Raw genomic sequence first — 16,027 nt, forward strand, 5'->3', positions numbered from 1 at the left:
GAGTCCCACGGGGCCCCAGCCAGAGGAGTCCCACGGGGTTCCATCCCAGAGGAAGTGGCTGCCAATCTGCAGCCAGCTTAGCTAGCTGGCACTGGGGGAATAAATAGCCAGGCCCTTTAGGCCCTTTGCTAAGTTTCTTTTCTTTTCTTTTCTTTCTTTCTTTTTTTTTTTTTAAGATTTATTTATTTATGCTTACAGAACTGGGGTACAGGCGAGGTGTGGTGGGTGAGAGGATTCACCAGAGACAGAGCAGGGAGCAGAACAGGCCAACTGATGAAGTATAGACAGCAGTGGGCTGGTCAGGAGAGGTCAGCTGCACCATGTGGGTCAGCTCCCTGGCCAGGGATCAAACTCGTGCTGCAGTGGCTTCATAGAGCTTCATCATGCGGTGCTTTAACCGGTTGCGCCACCAGGGAAAGCCCCCTTTGCTAAGTTTCTAAGATGATTTTCATTTAGTCCTTATCAGTCTTCTACCATGTGACAGTCTTACGACTCATATAGGCAAAGAGACAAGACTCAGCGAGGTAGAGAGAAAACTGATGATCATTTCCTGGTCATCCTATCCAAACTTTAACTTTCCTCCATCACATGCACTTCTGTTCCCCAACCTTGCCTATTCTCTTCTTTTTGGCACTTTCTTTTTCTTTTTTTTTTTAAAAAAAAAATTTTTTTTTAAAGATTTATTTGTGCATACAGAACTGGGGTACAGGCCAGAGGCTCAGGGATGGTGAGAGGCTTCACCAGAGACAGAGTGGGGAACAGAACAGGCAGGTCGACGAAGTACACTGCTGAGGGGAGCAGCGGGCGGGTCAGGAGAGGTCTGCCCCGCCATGTGGTCACCTCCGGGGCAGGTGGGAATCGAACTCATGCGGAAGCGGCTTTTTAGATTCTCAGTGCTGTGCTTTAACCCGCTGCTCCACCAGGGAGGGCCTTGGCACTTTCTTTTAACAGCTAATTATCAAAAGCCACTTCCCTATCTTGCTGGTTACCCATCTCCTCTACTAGCGTATCGTCTCCCTGAAAAGGGACCTGTATGCCCTTCGGTCATGGCTGGCTCTCCAGCATCTAAAATGGTGTCTGGCACATAGTAGGTGCTTGATAATGAGTGAATCAGGCTGACATGCAGTCCTAGACCCAAGGCTTATGAGAGAGCTCTTTATTGGATCTGTATAGCACCGTATCAGTCACCCTCATTTTATAGGTGAAGAACTTGAGGCGCAGAGAGGTAAAGCCAAGCCCCACTGCCAGTTAGCAGCTGGGTGAGAACAACAGCGACGGTGGTAACAGTAGCTGACATGCTGCGTATAGAGCCCTGTTCATGGCCTATGAGGTGGAAACCCTGGAGTAGACATATCCCAGAACAAGGAGGCAGTTACCCATGAGCTCCTGACGGGTGGCTAGTGTGACCAAGGAACTGAAGTTTTCGTTTGCTTTGAGTTCGCTTAAGTAGCACAGAGCTAGCGGCTTCCACACTGGGTAGCTTGGCCCAGTGCAGGCGATGGGTGTCGGTCCTGGTACCAGTCACATCTGTGGGGGGCGGTGGGATGCCCGGTAAATGCCCATCCCCGCCCCAGCAGCAGAGAAGTTGCAGCTCTCCCCTGCAGTGGGCCAGTGTCCTTTAGGCCCCTGGGAGGGGGGCCCTGGCCCCTCTGCAGTTTGCCCTGTCTGGGTGTCTCTGCTGTGCCTGCTTCCTCCTGGCCTGACTGACTCGTGTTCTCTCTCCTCAGACTTCTATCACTCCAAACGCCGGCTGGTCTTCTCCAAGAGGAAGCCCTAACCTGCTCACCAGAGGCCTCACTCCTGGAAACAAGGGGGCTCTTCCCGCAGCCCCTTCTACATCTTCTGTCTTAGCCCTTCAGTTTGTACGTCTTAATTATTTGTGCTTTAATTTAAATTCCTCATGTACATACCCTGCTTGCTACCCTGGCCCCTGCATTAGGATTATTTAAAAAAGAAGTTAGACAGTAACACACTAGGCATATTAGGGCGCTAGGTATTTTTATTATGCCAACTTATTTAAGACTCCTTATCCTCCACTCTCCATTTCCTCTCTCCTAGCGGGCAAGGTGGGTTGGCATGACCCTCACCCTGGGGGGCACTCTCAGGAAGGGTTGTGTACTTAGTCCCTGTCTCCTGGCTGATAGGAACTGCCCCTTTCCTGCATTCTCAGACTTGCGTTCTTTATCATTTGAGAAGTAAACAAAAAGCACTTTGAAGGGGGCCCCTGCAGAGGGGGAACATCATGTAAAGTCTGGAGGTCCTTCACCTTCCTAAGGTTGGACAAGGTGGCCTTGAAGAAGAGGGCACAGCCTGGGACAGGGTCAGACTGGCAGTGCTCTGGCCCGCAGTGTCGGGGCACCAGGAAGGCGGAGTCTTGTAGCAAACCACCCTGCCTCTCCTCACTCCCTCTGCAGCCCACAGAGGAGCCAGCCTCGTGTTGGGCCTCCACCCTGCTGGATCCCCCCGCCCCCCTGCACTTTTCCAGGAGTCCTGAATGCCCCTCCTTTCCAGCTGGGCCTTCAAGTCCTTTCTTCCTCTCCCCGCCCCCAGGTTCTTTCTCTGGGCCCTTGTGGGCCCTGGCCCTGGTGACAGCTATGGGGTGCTGTCCTTCCCGACCCAGTGGACTGAAAGGAGAAGAGACATGTTAAAAGTAGGGGGCCCCTGGTTCTACCTCAGGTAGCTCAAACTGCTATGACTCCTCCCGCCAGCCTTAGCTCTTGGGTGCGGGGTCCTGGGTGACCAGGCAGGCCTCCTTGAGTGGAGATCTCTTTGTTAAGGAGCATGTGGGGAGGAGAAGATTTTCTTAGGAGGAAGAGGAGGAGTGTGACACCAGCCCCTGGAACTCATCCAAGCACCTTCCCCATTTGCCCGCCCTCTCCCAATTTCATTGCACTTTGAAAAGCAGCTGAACAAGGAGTCAGGTGTTTTAAGATGACGGAAGTAGAGGCTGTGGGTTGGACACATAAAGTGGGCTCATGTGGACCACGGAGTTGTGACTTATCCTTCCTGGCTCTAACTGCTGAGCCCTGGAGACATCAAAGCCGTAGGAAGGTCTGACCCCAAATGCCTACCAGCTCCTGTAACACCCTGCCCTGGCCGGCTCTCTCCAGGCTCCGTGTCCTGGTTCCCCTGTCTTCACCTAGACTGTAAGCCTCTTAGGGCAGGACTCTGTCCTTCACAGCTCCTCCCACAGTTCTGGGTATCCAGCAGGTGCTCAATAAATATTTCTTGGTGATTTTACTTGTGCTATTATTACTGTGGTGGTCAATATAGTTTGTTATTTATAAGAACAAGTAGGTGGAGTTTCTGGGAGGTTCTATAAATTAAAAAATGACATATTTGGAGTACAAAATGCAGACATTGTAGCAAACAGGAAGATTAGGAGGCAAAAAAACAAAAAAATAAACAGACAACAAGCAAAAGCAGTAAGTGATCACACCTCTACAAAGATCACCAGCGTCAATGATTTGGTTTGATGTGTGGTCTTTTAAGGAAAGAACATATTGTTTGACATTATTACTCATCAGGACAATGCAAATTAAAACCGCAATAAGACACCACTACACTCCTATTTGGATGACGAAGATGAAAAAGATTTACAATGCCAAGCGTTGACAGTCATGTGGAACAACTAGGACTCTCGCCTTGCTGGTAAAAGTATAAAATATCTTAAGGATTGGGAAATATCTTCAACTATTGGCAATACTTTAACACTTCCTCTCCTCATGCCTGTCCCATCATGCAGAGAATTTATCTTAGCTGGGTTCTCTGAAAAATAATCAAGAGAATTGAGTACATATTTCTACCAAAAGACGTTCATAGCAGCATTATTCTTTTTTTAAAAAAGAATTATTTATTTATGCCTATAAGAACTGGAGTACAGGACAGATACTCAGGGGCTGAGAGGATCCATCAGAGACAGAACGGGGAACAGCACAGGCAGATGTACTGAAATACACTGCTGAGGGGAACAGCAGGTGAGACAGGAGAGGTCTGCTGTGCCATATGGGTCACCTCCTGGCCGGGGTTCGAACTCATCCTGCAGTGGCTGTGGTTAGCTTCACAGTGCTCTGCTTTACCCCATTGTGTCACCAGGGAGGGCCCAGCATTGGGGTGGAACATTAGGGCAAGAGAACACCACTGCTCCTGGTGGCTCCTGCTGCTGAGACAGCTGGGTCCTGGTAACAAGTTTCAATCCTGTGGCTGATCAGACCATTTAGCACCAATCGCCTCATAGCTTGCACCTGGTTGGTCCATTCCACAATCCAGGAAGTACACTGCTACATAAAAGGTCTCTGAAGAGCAACTGCCGCAACTGACAAAAAGGCAATTACTGAGCTCTGAGGAGCAATTGCCACAATTGACTTGTGGTGGTGCAGCAGGGTGACAGGACACCACTGCTCCTGCTGGTCGTCACCACTGAAGCAGCTGTGTGCCGGTAACAAAACAACCCCCACATCCTTTGAGTCTTTCAGGGTATTGCTAACCTCTGCAATACCTGGGATGTGGTATTACTTCTGATTAACTATCTTGACCAGTGAGATAATTTTAGAGACTTATACTTGCTTCTTTTCCCATAATGGTTCATGTTCCGTATGTTGGGGAGCCGATGTGAGGGATCAGCTCCCTGCTATTTGTGTCCATCCCAATTTGCAGCAGGGTCTGGGAGATAGTCACAGGGGTGGGCCCACACCCATTGAGCCCATCAGACTCAAATGAACATCACTGGGATTCCATTTATCACCTGACCTCATAGCTCCCCCTGCTATGAAAGGAAACTGTAATGGTATTTTGGGTTACCTGGTAACAATTCTAGTTCAACAGACTTCAAAAGGTCTGGTTATTTCTTTTTCAATACTGTATACCTCTTCTGGCAACTAGCCAGAGCATACTTTGGGGAGAACATTTGAAGTATTTATATACTTAATAGTGGTCTATGGCTTTCTCTTCAATAAGTAGGTCTGGGTGTTAAACTTAGCTTAAATCTGAAAACCGGGCGAGGGATTGCCATTTTCCATGCTGGCAAATGGCATTATCACCCTTGCTCTGTGCTGCTTAAATCAAGCGATGCCCTCATCAAATGCTCTGGGTGTTCCCTGGGAACACCCCTGCCACAGGATCCTCACATCAAAGGCCCCTGGTGACCATTCAGGCCTTGTGTCCACCTAATGATTCAGAAGCCCTTTGTGGCCTCTGGTCCACTGGAATTGTACTTTCTCTGTCACCAGTGGCCATAACATCCCACAGGAGCCTGTGCTCAGCCAGCCCTGAGCTCCCCTCACTAGTGCATCCTTTATTGCTTGGAGAAGGAGCGTCTTCCTGGGGAAGATGGTAAGCAGGTGGGATCTCACGCAGTGAGCCCCTGCAGTCTTGCTCACCTCTCTGAGCCATCCAACCCTTCCCCCAGGCTCTCCCCAGCATCACCACTCTACTCACTCTAAGCCATGATCTTGTCTAAGCTCTAAGGACCAAGCAATTCAGCAGTTCAATGTGTTAGGACCAGAACCCAAGGGCCTTGCCAGAGTGTTCAATGCTGAATCAAGAGAGAGCCTCCATAAAAACACTTTATGCCGTCTTGTATTCCCTCAACCCAGTCCCACACCCTCAAGATCTCCTCCCTTATGTGTCCTTCTGTTCCTGTTAATATATATCAGCTAGCCTGTAGTTTTTTTGTAAATTATTTCCTCCTGTAGCAAGGACTGTACTTTCCTGCTCAGGCAATGCTGAGACCTGGCCCTAATTACTGGTCTAGAGAAGGGTCGAGCAAACCACAGCTCCATGGGCAACTGCCTGTTTTGGTATAGTTTTATTGGAATGCAGACATACCCATTTGCTTACCTATTGCCTATGGCTGTTTTGCACTGTATTTTAAAAGTAGGGCAAAAGCACACTTGACTTGCAACAGAGACCATGTAGCCCACCAACCTAAAATATTTACTATCATCCTTTAAGAAAAGGTTTGGTGGGGCCCTCCCTGGTGGCACAGCAGGTTAAAGCACTAAGACGCTTAAGCCACTTCCACATGAGTTCGATTCCCGCCTGCCCCGGAGGTGACCCACACAGCGCAGCAGACCTTTCCTGACCCGCCCGCTGCTCCCCTCAGCAATGTACCTCCTCGATCTGCCTGTTCTGCTCCCTGCTCTGCCTTTGTTGAATCTTCTCACCCTCTGCATCTCTGGCCTGTACCCCAGTTCTGTATGAATAAATAAATAAATCTTTAAATAAAAAAAAAAAGAAAAAGAAGAAAAGATTTGGTGAATCTGGTATAGAGGCAAGGAGGGAACATGGGCTGGAGGTCAAGGCAGACAGGCCTCCATCATTCTGGGAGGCCTCCACTGCAGGTGAGTCCTTTGTGTGGGTTCCAGGGCCTGGAGACTGTTCTCTCCCATGAGCCTGGCAGGCTGAGGGAAAGCTGCTCACTGCAAGCAGTCCATCTCTTCGTCATTGCTCTTGTCAGGAATCGAAAGCCAGTTCTGCCATTTCTGGTTTTAACTATCTTAGGATTTTCCCCCCTGCAAAAGCAACCTGAGACAAGAATTTGTGTGTAGTTGATTTACTCTGGAGGTGGTCCCTGGGAGTACAAGGAGGAGAGTGGAGAATGTGAAAAAGGAAAGGAAAACACTTTTCCAGGTGTTGGTAAGCAAGTTCTGGTATGTGCTCCTGGGATTTAAATCCCCAGGGAGGCTGAAGGAGACCATGGGGAATGTATTCTAGAATTTTCTCTTGAAGTGCTTACCTGTGGACACTCTCCATGATGGATGGAGGGCTGCCTCCAGGGGCAAGTTCAGGTTTCTCCTTCCAGGTGGAGCAAGTACCCATGATGGTTGGGATGACCAGAAGACAGCAAATATTTAATGTGAGAAGCTATTTCCCTGCCAGGAACTATCTAGCAAAGGTTAAAGTGAACATAGATATGGGCCTGTGGTATAAGTGGGCCATCAACCATGGCTGCTGTAACTATCCTTTAGCCAAGCTAGAGTCATCTGTAAGTTGGCAGATTGAAACACACTGCTGAGGGGAGCAGTGGGCAAGACAGGAGAGGTCTGCTGTGCCATGTGGGTCAGCTCCCTGGCTGGGGATTGAACTCACACTACAATGGCTGTGGGTAGATTGATAGCACCGAGACTTTAATCCTTGCACCATCAGGGATGCCCAAAGCTGAGGATTCTTGAGCTCAGTCTCTTCTTTGTAACAACCCCCCAAATAAGAGCAGTGAGCATTGATTAACATTTGCCTAACATCATTCCAAATGCTTTATAAGGCTTATAGCATTTAATTGCCACAAGCCTATAGGGTAGGCACAATTACCAGCTTAATTTTACAGATGAGAAACTGAGGCAGCGAGCCCAAAGTCACTTGCCTGAGTCATGCCCACAGGAAGTGGTGGCGAGCCAGGATAACCAGCTAGTGACAGTAGGTCACAATCCTGCTCAGTAAGCCAGAAAGGAGAAGTGCCCTGCCCACTGAGGCAGACCTAGGACGAGGCTGGTGGGGCCTCTCTCTTTCAGGGCCCCTCCTTCATCTTTGGCAAAACCTAGGATTTCTCAATCTTACCTAAAGGGCACTTTTCAAATGCAACATCAAAACAAGTTTCTTGGGACGGCCAAGGGCCTGTTAGCCTGCATAAGCTCCTTCTAGAGAGAGTTTGGAGCCTGTAGCTGGAGGAAAGGGGACTCTGGTATCCTTGTTGAGTCCCAGCTCTGGCCTCTGTTCCCCAGAACAGCTTCAGGGTCTACTAAGCTCTAAAGTGAACTCAAGCATCTTTAGGGAACTGAAAATTAGTGAGTACAAAGACTTCATAAAACATTCTGTCTTTGATCCTTGGGCAGTTATTCAATTTTGGTAATATTTAGTTTCTGAGTGACCAGGTGGGCCTCACAGGCCAGAGACACCATATGGTTAAAATGAACTCCAGTGCTTCCAAAAAGCCCTGGCTCTAACTCTGCCTGAGCACTGGGTTACATGCTTGTTGTGCAGCCATCCCAGACCAGGTAGGTTCACGATGGGTTCTCACAGCCGCCGGTAAACTAGCGCAGCAATGAGAAGGCTGAGGTACTGCGAGGTCAAGGCTGATACCACAATCAGAGGGATGACCCGCTCCATCCTGCCTGGGGAAGTTGGCTTATTATCGCATCCCCAAGTATTCCTTTCTGCTGAGGAGATGCTGTTACAGGGTAGCCCAGAGTGGTCTGGGCCGCCTGTCTGTGGGGCACAAGACACTGCAGAGTTCCTTTAGGACATCCTTCCCCTTAACAATCCTACCTCTGTTTCTCAGGCCCTGGAGGGTCACCAGCAGAGAGCCTGACGCTGCCCCGTTACCCCTCCCTTCTAAGCCCAGGCACGCACCTTCAGGCATTCTTGTACCTACACTCTTGAGCCCTGGTGTCCACAATCATGGAAGGACTGAAAGACTGCACACGCCAGCCATAGAGGCTAGGTGGGTGGGCGCAAAAAAGCCTCATTTTTAGCTCATTTACCCTATAATCATCCTGAGCTCCTGGGCGGGTCTCTCTCCTGAACCCACGCAAAGGGGGAGATTACGCATCGGAGAGGGCTGTGACCACGAGTCTTTTCATTTCCATGGCTGGGAGATAGGCTGGTGGTGGTGGTGGGAGGTAAGTGAACTTGAGATTCGAGGGGTTGGGTCGTAAAAAACCCAACTTCACTTTGTTCCCAGAGAAATGAAGATTTATTGTATTTGCCCGAATCTAGCAATAAATACTGTTAACCCTACTTTCGGAATATATCGAGTCCAGTCACTTCTCAGTATCTCTACCACTGATACCACCTCTATCACTGTCTCCTGGTCTAACTCATCACTTCTTGCCTGGATTATTATAACAGCCTCCTTATTTGTTTATAATAAAAAAAGTCTTTATTGAATTGACACCATAGAATTCTCTGAGTATCACTTTCCTTAGTTATAAAAATGGGTCAAAAAGGATGAGTGGTTGTGAGACTATATATTTATTTAGAAATTAAATTAATTCAATTTTTGGTTTGAAGTCATCTTAGATATACAAAAAAAGTATGCAAAAATGGTAAAAGCAACTCTCATATTGCCTTCAGTGATGGTCCCTAAATGTTAACATTTATTTTGATTGGGTAATGTATAAAGATGGCACAAAACAAGAAGTGAAACAGAAATGTCCCTCCTCCATCTTACTGTTTATCTCCAGCCCAGCGGCAGCCAGGTTCTTGTATATTCTGTCAGAAATACCCTACACATTTACAAACACAATGAATGTATGTGTACTTGTAGAGCACAAATTTCACCCACACATATACACTTTTTTCCTTCATACAGAAGATAACTGTAGTCACTTTTCGGCACCTAACCTTTTTATTGAGTAATATATCTTAAAGGTCGTTCAAGGTGGATCTTTTTTACTTTCTTCCCAATGGCATAAAAGACCATTGTGGGGACATATCAGAGTTCATTAATCACTTCCTTGTTGATGGAAATTTAGGTTGTTTCCAATCCTTTTCTACTACAGAGAACGCTATATGAATTTCCTTTTATGTCGTCATTTTGTTTATTCTTTAAACAAATGATTAGAAATGAAATTGCTGAGTAAACAGCTTTTTGTATGTTAAATGTTAATAGATATCAACATTTTTAAATGAAAGATAGGTTATATTATAATTTATGTTCTTACCAAACTTGTGAAACTCTTTTCCTACATCTTATATAACACAGAATAGTATATTATCAAATTTTTAAAAGCTTTCCCAATTGGATAACTTAAAATGACATTTAATTATATTTTCAGATTCATCTTATTATGTGTGAAGATAAGAATTTTTCATGCATTTAAAACCCAATGATTTCTGTGTGTGTGTGGTTGTTTCTTCACATATGGTGGTAATTTCTCAATGCATTATTGGTTATTCATTGGTCTGTAGGAACTTCTAAGGAGAGAACTGGCTTATTTTCCATGATAAGTGAGTATTTTTTTAATATTTGACTTTTGACTAGTCAATGGTGACTTTCTTTTGCATTTAGTTGTTTTATTTTGTACTTGAAAGTTTCTAATCATATGTTTCAGTCTTCTTTTATGGCCTCTAATGAGGTTTTTATATGCCTGATAGCCTTTACCTGCTCCAAGATTATTTAAACAATTATCCCATAATTTCTTATGTCATTTGTTCAAACACACACTGAATAAGCCAGTTGTTCCCTCAACAATTAATGAGCCAGGGCCAGAATTATTTCATCTGTTTCACATCTATTTCCTCCTTTCCCAACCCTTTACTTTAAAATTCCAGACAATATATATTTTTATGACTTTTTTTATACTTAAAATTTGATTCATATGGAATTATTTCATCACTCCAACTTTGCTTTTTTTTTTTTTTTTTGGAGTGATTCCTTTATTGTAAGATATTTATTTATTTTGTGTGGAAGAACTGAGATGTAGGTCAAAGGCGTGGGAGGGAGCAGGGAAGGTGAGAAGATTCACCAGATAGGGAGTGGGGAGCAGAACAGGCAGATCTACTGAAATGTACCCCCAGCAAGGGGAACAGGAGGAATCTGCTGTGCCATGTGGATTAACTACCTGACCAAGGATAGAACCCAGGTCATTGCAGTGTTAGAACTGATACTTAACCACTATGCCACCAAGGAGGCCACCAATTTTTTTTTTTTTTTTTGCAGATACCTGGCTCATTGTCTCAATAGTATATTGAATAAACTACCTTCTCTCCACTGATTTGAAATGCTACCTTTATTAAGCATTTTATCCCATATATAGTTGCATCAATGCCTATCTATACTTTATTCTTTTCCCTAGATTTAATTATTCCTATTTACTCTCCAGTACCATACTGTTCTGGTGGTTGTAGCTCTACAATATATTTTGGTATTAGGTTAGATTATTCACTGAAAGATGATTTGAATGTACATCTCCCTGGTAATCCAAGATACTGAGAGTGAGCACCCAAGGTCAGGTGTGTGTAATTATAGTGTGCAGTGACCCCAGGACAGTCAACTCCCATACGCACCTTTGGCCTTGACTGTATCCATCAACACTTTGGCTGGGGTAGGGTATGGCATCACCTTACCAACCAAACATTTGGGTCCAAGCTCTGGCTTTACCACTAAGGGCTGGGTGATATTGAGCAGTCCACCTCATTCTTCAGAGCCTTTGGTTGGAGGGAATTCACTGCCTGCTCCAGCATTTTCCAGTTCCAGGATCCCAGGGTAAGGGGGTCTAAGGAGAACAGGCAAGATTGTGAAAGAATACCCAGTTATCACTTCTACAGGAAGTCCCATAGATTAACAAAGGAGATTGACTTGCTAGGCAGCGGAAAGAGTGATTAGGCAAGAGAGAAGACTGTTAACAGCTCCAGAGCTTGTGAGCTACTCCAGGCAGTTGTAGCTCATCACCAGGTCCAGGAGGTACAGAGCTACGTGGAGGACTGGAAACCTTTGAGAGGTGGGAGCTACCCCTAGTTGCCATGCCTTTTATTTTTGGAGGGATCAGCAGGGGGAAGGGGCAGATGAGCCATCTAACTCCTAAGAAAAGGGGATAAAGGGCTGAGTTCTCCTTTCTCATGAATTTGGAGCTCTCTGCAAAGTTTAGCGGTGGCAATGGCGGGCACTTTGGTGGGAGAGTGGGATTGGTTACTGGTCCTCATCTGGCCTCTCAGAGCCTCAACATCTCTCTACCAAGCTAGTGAAGGTAAGAGAGAGGAAAAGTAGACTAGAATAAAGCACTAGGTGATTTCTCAGTTCTAACTGGGACAATTTGGGTTCTGTGACTATCGCTATTCTTTGAGATGAAGTGAAGAGCAGGCCAGTTCCTCTTCCCTTTGGTGAGAGGATAGCATGGGGGGACACTCCGGGAACCTGTAGATATCATACTATCCTCTACCTCATTCTTCTTACTTGGCTATTCCTGACAGAAGGCCTGTGGATCCTGCTCCCCTACCTGAGTATGACAGAGGGGAGCTGATTCCTATAGGTGCCTGGGAGTGGGATTCATTTACTCTCAAGATTGGCCTCAAACTTTCTATGATTCTTGGGTGAGGAAGGTGAGGATGTGCTCCCGGTCATGAGGGGGTTTCCTACTGTACAGGGTGTGAGATGACCACTATCTACTCAGGGGAACATGCGGAGGATAGGGGTTCTGCTACCAACCCTCAGGCCTGTGGTTGTGAGTGAGCGGTGACTACAAGGCACAAATGGCATACAGCCGTGAGGGGTGCCGTGTCAGTCTGACTGAGAGGGTGTGGGGGGGTGGGTGATGGCTGACTGAGGGGGAGTGGGTGAACACATGTGCATGTCTGCTTAGCTATGCATGTGAGGACTGGCTGAAGGGCGTCCTTTTGCCTGGCCGTGGAGGGGACGCAGACTGTTTCTAGGGTGTACTGTACGCCTGTGAGGAGGGTCTACACCATCTCTGGCTGATGGCGACAGGTATTCTGCCCCAGTCTCCTGCAGGCAAGGATGGTCGTCTAGGGGCAAGAGAATCCACTGGTGCTGAGGGCGGCTGCTGAGGCCTGGGGTGGGGTGGCATGGGGGTTGGGGGGTGGGGGAGGTGAGAGGAAGTTACTGCCTTCCTCCAAAATGTCAGGGACCTCCTGGAAGGAGGTGAGCTCCATTAAGAACTCTCAGAAAGTGAGACAAAGATTGCCCTGGGTGTGGTCAAAGAGCTTTATTACAGGATTCCCACTTCCTTCACTGTGGGAGCTGGCCGATTCCAGGCTGGCACACCCATGTGATAGCAGACTCTTCCCCTAGTGCCTTGCCTCAGCACTGGGAGGCTTATCTCATGCTTGTACATGTTATCTCTTTGGTCAGACTGCAGGTAAAACTTGAACTTCCAAGCCTGCCAACCTGAGCAAAGCCTGCCGGGTGTCAGGTCTGTGCTATGCTGGGACTGTGTCCTGCCCGCCGCTGTTCCTCCAGGTGCTGGTGACCTGCCCAGCAGCGCTCACCCCACGGAGGGGGTCTCTTCCTGAGTAGTGTAGGGGGTCCCCGCCCATGACAAAGCAGGAACTCACTTTCAGGGAGTTCCTGGTCAGCTGCACCTGCATAGCTCAGTTCCAGCAGGTCCCTGACATTTGGGAGGCAAGCAGTACCTTCTTCTCATCTCCCCCAGTGCCCACCCCACCAAAGGCATCAGCAGCTGCCCTCAGAGCCAGTGGACTCTGCTGTCCCTGGAGGACCGTCCTCGCCTATAGGAGGCCAAATGCCCATCACCACATCAGTCGGAACAGTGCAGTCCAGGAGCCTCTCCCCTTTACCTTCCTAGGGCTACCTGCTATCTGTCCGGTTCCCTGCTTTTTTTTTAAAATTTATTTATTTTTGTATACAGAATTGGGGTACAGGCCAGAGGTACAAGGGCAGTGAGACAACTCACCAGAGACAGAGTGGGGAGCAGAACAAGCAGATCAACGAAGTACACTGCTGGGGGAACAGTGGGAGGGTCATGTGAGGTCTGCTGTGGCCACCTCCGGGGCCGGGGATCGAACTCTCACTGAAGTGGCTGCGGTTAGCTTGCAGTGCTGTGTCCTAACCCATTGTGCCACCAGGAAGGGCCCCCAGATCCCCGCTTTTATGGAATTTCACCCTCATCCACATCGTCACCACTATGGTCTTTCTGTGGTACAACCCGCAAGACCCAGCCACAGGGTCCACAGGCTGGAGTCACAGGGTCATGAGGGAGAGGACTCCCTTCTTAGGGGCACGGTGAGTGGAGATGGATGTGGTTTCAGTAGACAGATGTGACCCAAGGGGGCTGTGTTGTCCTTGTTATTGTCTCCCTGGGTAAGGGAGGATGATAGGGGAATGGGAGCTATCAGGGGAAGGAATTCCCCTCTCTACATTTCACCCCATTTATACACACTCACTCATTTTCTTTTTTAAAGATTTATTTATTTATAAATACAAGAACTGGGGTAGAGACCAGAGAGGTGTGGGGTGAGAGGATTCACCAGAGACAGAGTGAGGAAGATTGACAAAGCACGCTCCCGAGGGGAGCAGCAGGCGACACAGGAGAGGTCTGCTGCACCATGTGGGTCACCTCCTAGCGGGGATCGAACTCCTGCTGCATCGGTTGCTGATAGCTTCACAGTGCTGCACTTTAACCTGGAAGGACCCTCACACTTTTTTATTTGTTTGCTTAACCTTTATTCGGAACCCTAACCACACCTTCATCACACGTAACACGTGTGGATAGTCGAGATGCAGGTTTCCCTACTTGTCCCGAGAATGTGTCTTATTCCTCCTTTTTTATTTTTCTGAAAACAAATCCAGCCAAAGATCATTTATCATCAGGCATTTCTCTTCAATCTCTTGAACAGAGCACAATCCCCCTGACTTATTTTTTCTTTTACAACATCAACCTTGTTTAAAGAGCTGGCCTAGTAGAATAGCCCACATTTTAGGGGGCAGTGTGAGTCAGGTGAGGAGGCGGGAAGCAACTGAGGGCCCAACACACGCCCAGAGCAAGGCTGGGCGGGAAATGTAGGTTGAGTACAATCTCTCCCGCAAGTGCTGATTGGGGCTCTCCTGGGCTATGCAGGTCCTGGCCGCTTGGACGCCTGGGAGAGGGATAAGTGGAGACTAGCAGCCAGTCCAGTTCCCACTCGCCAAACCATGGGCTCTGGCGCCATGTCTACCAGGCAGGTGAGAATCTGTCATTTGGATGCTGCCAGGATGTAAGGAAATGAGCTGGAGCGGCAGCAAGTCCTAGAAAAGCTAGGACTTTTTCGAGCTAAGGATTGTTCCAAACTGAGGTCCCGGAGAAGCCTAAATTACTACACCTAGGTCAAAAAACGGAAACTTTTTCGCAGGGTTCCCCCCCCCCCCCATATAATGGCCAGGTGAGCAGACTGCTGAGAGGAGAAGGGCTCAAGGACAGCTTGGGGCATTGCAGGCACAGGGCACAGAAGGGGAACCCTTGAACAGGGTGTGCTGGAGGCCCTCCCAAGGTGGGGTGGGCAATGAGGCCGGAGAGAGGCTAGCCCATGTAGCAGGCGGGCCTTCATGCCACAGCGGATTTTCTTCTGGGGTGACGGGGGAGCCAGGAGACAGTTTTGGGCAGGGAGTGACTGTGTTCAGTAGTCTAGCACCCTGTCGCCTCTCCTCGGTCCCAGGCCAAAGCAGCATGGAGAACGGACAGAGAGTGCCCCGCAAAGGCCGGAAGCTGGGCTCCAGCCGCCGGCGGCAGACATGGGAGCCAGCCCATGGCCAGGATACCCCTGTGGCCCCGGAGCCAGACTCCTGGTCTTCTGCGGCAGCTGCAGAACTGCAGGCCTTCTTCCAGGACTGCGGTGCCACGGAGAGTGGCTTCGTCACCCGCAGCGATCTGGCGGTGAGTCCTCAGCCCTTCCCACCCAGAGTCCCTTTCTGCAGCCTCCTGAGACTTGGCATCCCAGGAAGGCTGGATTTGTTTGCTCTTTCCTCTTATCTAAAACTTGTTCTCAGCAAAAGCTAGACTTATAGCCTTTATACATTCCTCTCTTCTAGAAACATTTGCATTTTAACAAAGGAGTCTAAGCCAAGTAAGTAAAAAATGGTATAATTTTAGGCCTCTGAGCAGTGAAGTTTATCTTGGGGCATAGTGAGAGGCCTGAAAATTAAACTATGTCAATGATTTTAAATTTCAGTGAAACGTTAAGATCTGCCATGGTTGTGTCTCCTAATAAGAAATCACAGACTGTGACCTAGACCAATATAGACTGATTTTCCTTTGCAAAGAAGCCTATGTGGGTTGCCAGAGTTTCACTGGGTCTGCTCTCTCCTCCTGATCCTCCCTATATTCCACTCTTACAAATGGCTGATGCAACAGTTAAAAAAAAAAAAAAAACAACAAACAATCTTTGCTAATAAATATAAAACCAACACTTATGAAAGGTCTTATCTAATTAATTATTGTTATTAATCCCTGAGGGAGCCGGTAAGATGTTACAGCCAGTTCACAGAGCATTCGAGAAGCTGGGTTATTTATTGCTCTTTTGACAGAAAAGTGTTAGGATAAGATTGCTGAGTTCAATTTTTAAAAAAGGCTAACATCCA

The 16,027-nt window shown here is 47.8% G+C and overlaps 2 protein-coding genes across 2 annotated transcripts in view; both read left to right on the forward strand.

Moving 5' to 3' along the window:
• CDKN1A (cyclin-dependent kinase inhibitor 1A (p21, Cip1)) overlaps nt 1-3,240 on the forward strand; it is a 9,296-nt gene extending 6,056 nt beyond the window's left edge. The window contains exon 3 of the mRNA XM_004673427.2: nt 1,728-3,240. Coding sequence (XP_004673484.1) covers nt 1,728-1,777 — 50 coding nt within the window. The 3' untranslated portion in view covers nt 1,778-3,240. The remainder of the gene's footprint in view (nt 1-1,727) is intronic.
• Nucleotides 3,241-15,116: 11,876 nt separating this feature from the next.
• Nucleotides 15,117-16,027, forward strand: part of RAB44 (RAB44, member RAS oncogene family) — a 42,329-nt gene continuing 41,418 nt past the window's right edge. The window contains exon 1 of the mRNA XM_012727326.1: nt 15,117-15,323. Within this exon, the coding sequence (XP_012582780.1) occupies nt 15,117-15,323 (207 nt within the window). The remainder of the gene's footprint in view (nt 15,324-16,027) is intronic.

This window comes from Condylura cristata, unplaced genomic scaffold (genome assembly GCF_000260355.1).
Source record: "Condylura cristata isolate star-nosed mole 26May11 unplaced genomic scaffold, ConCri1.0 scaffold00001, whole genome shotgun sequence".
Classification (NCBI taxonomy): Eukaryota; Metazoa; Chordata; class Mammalia; order Eulipotyphla; family Talpidae; genus Condylura; species Condylura cristata.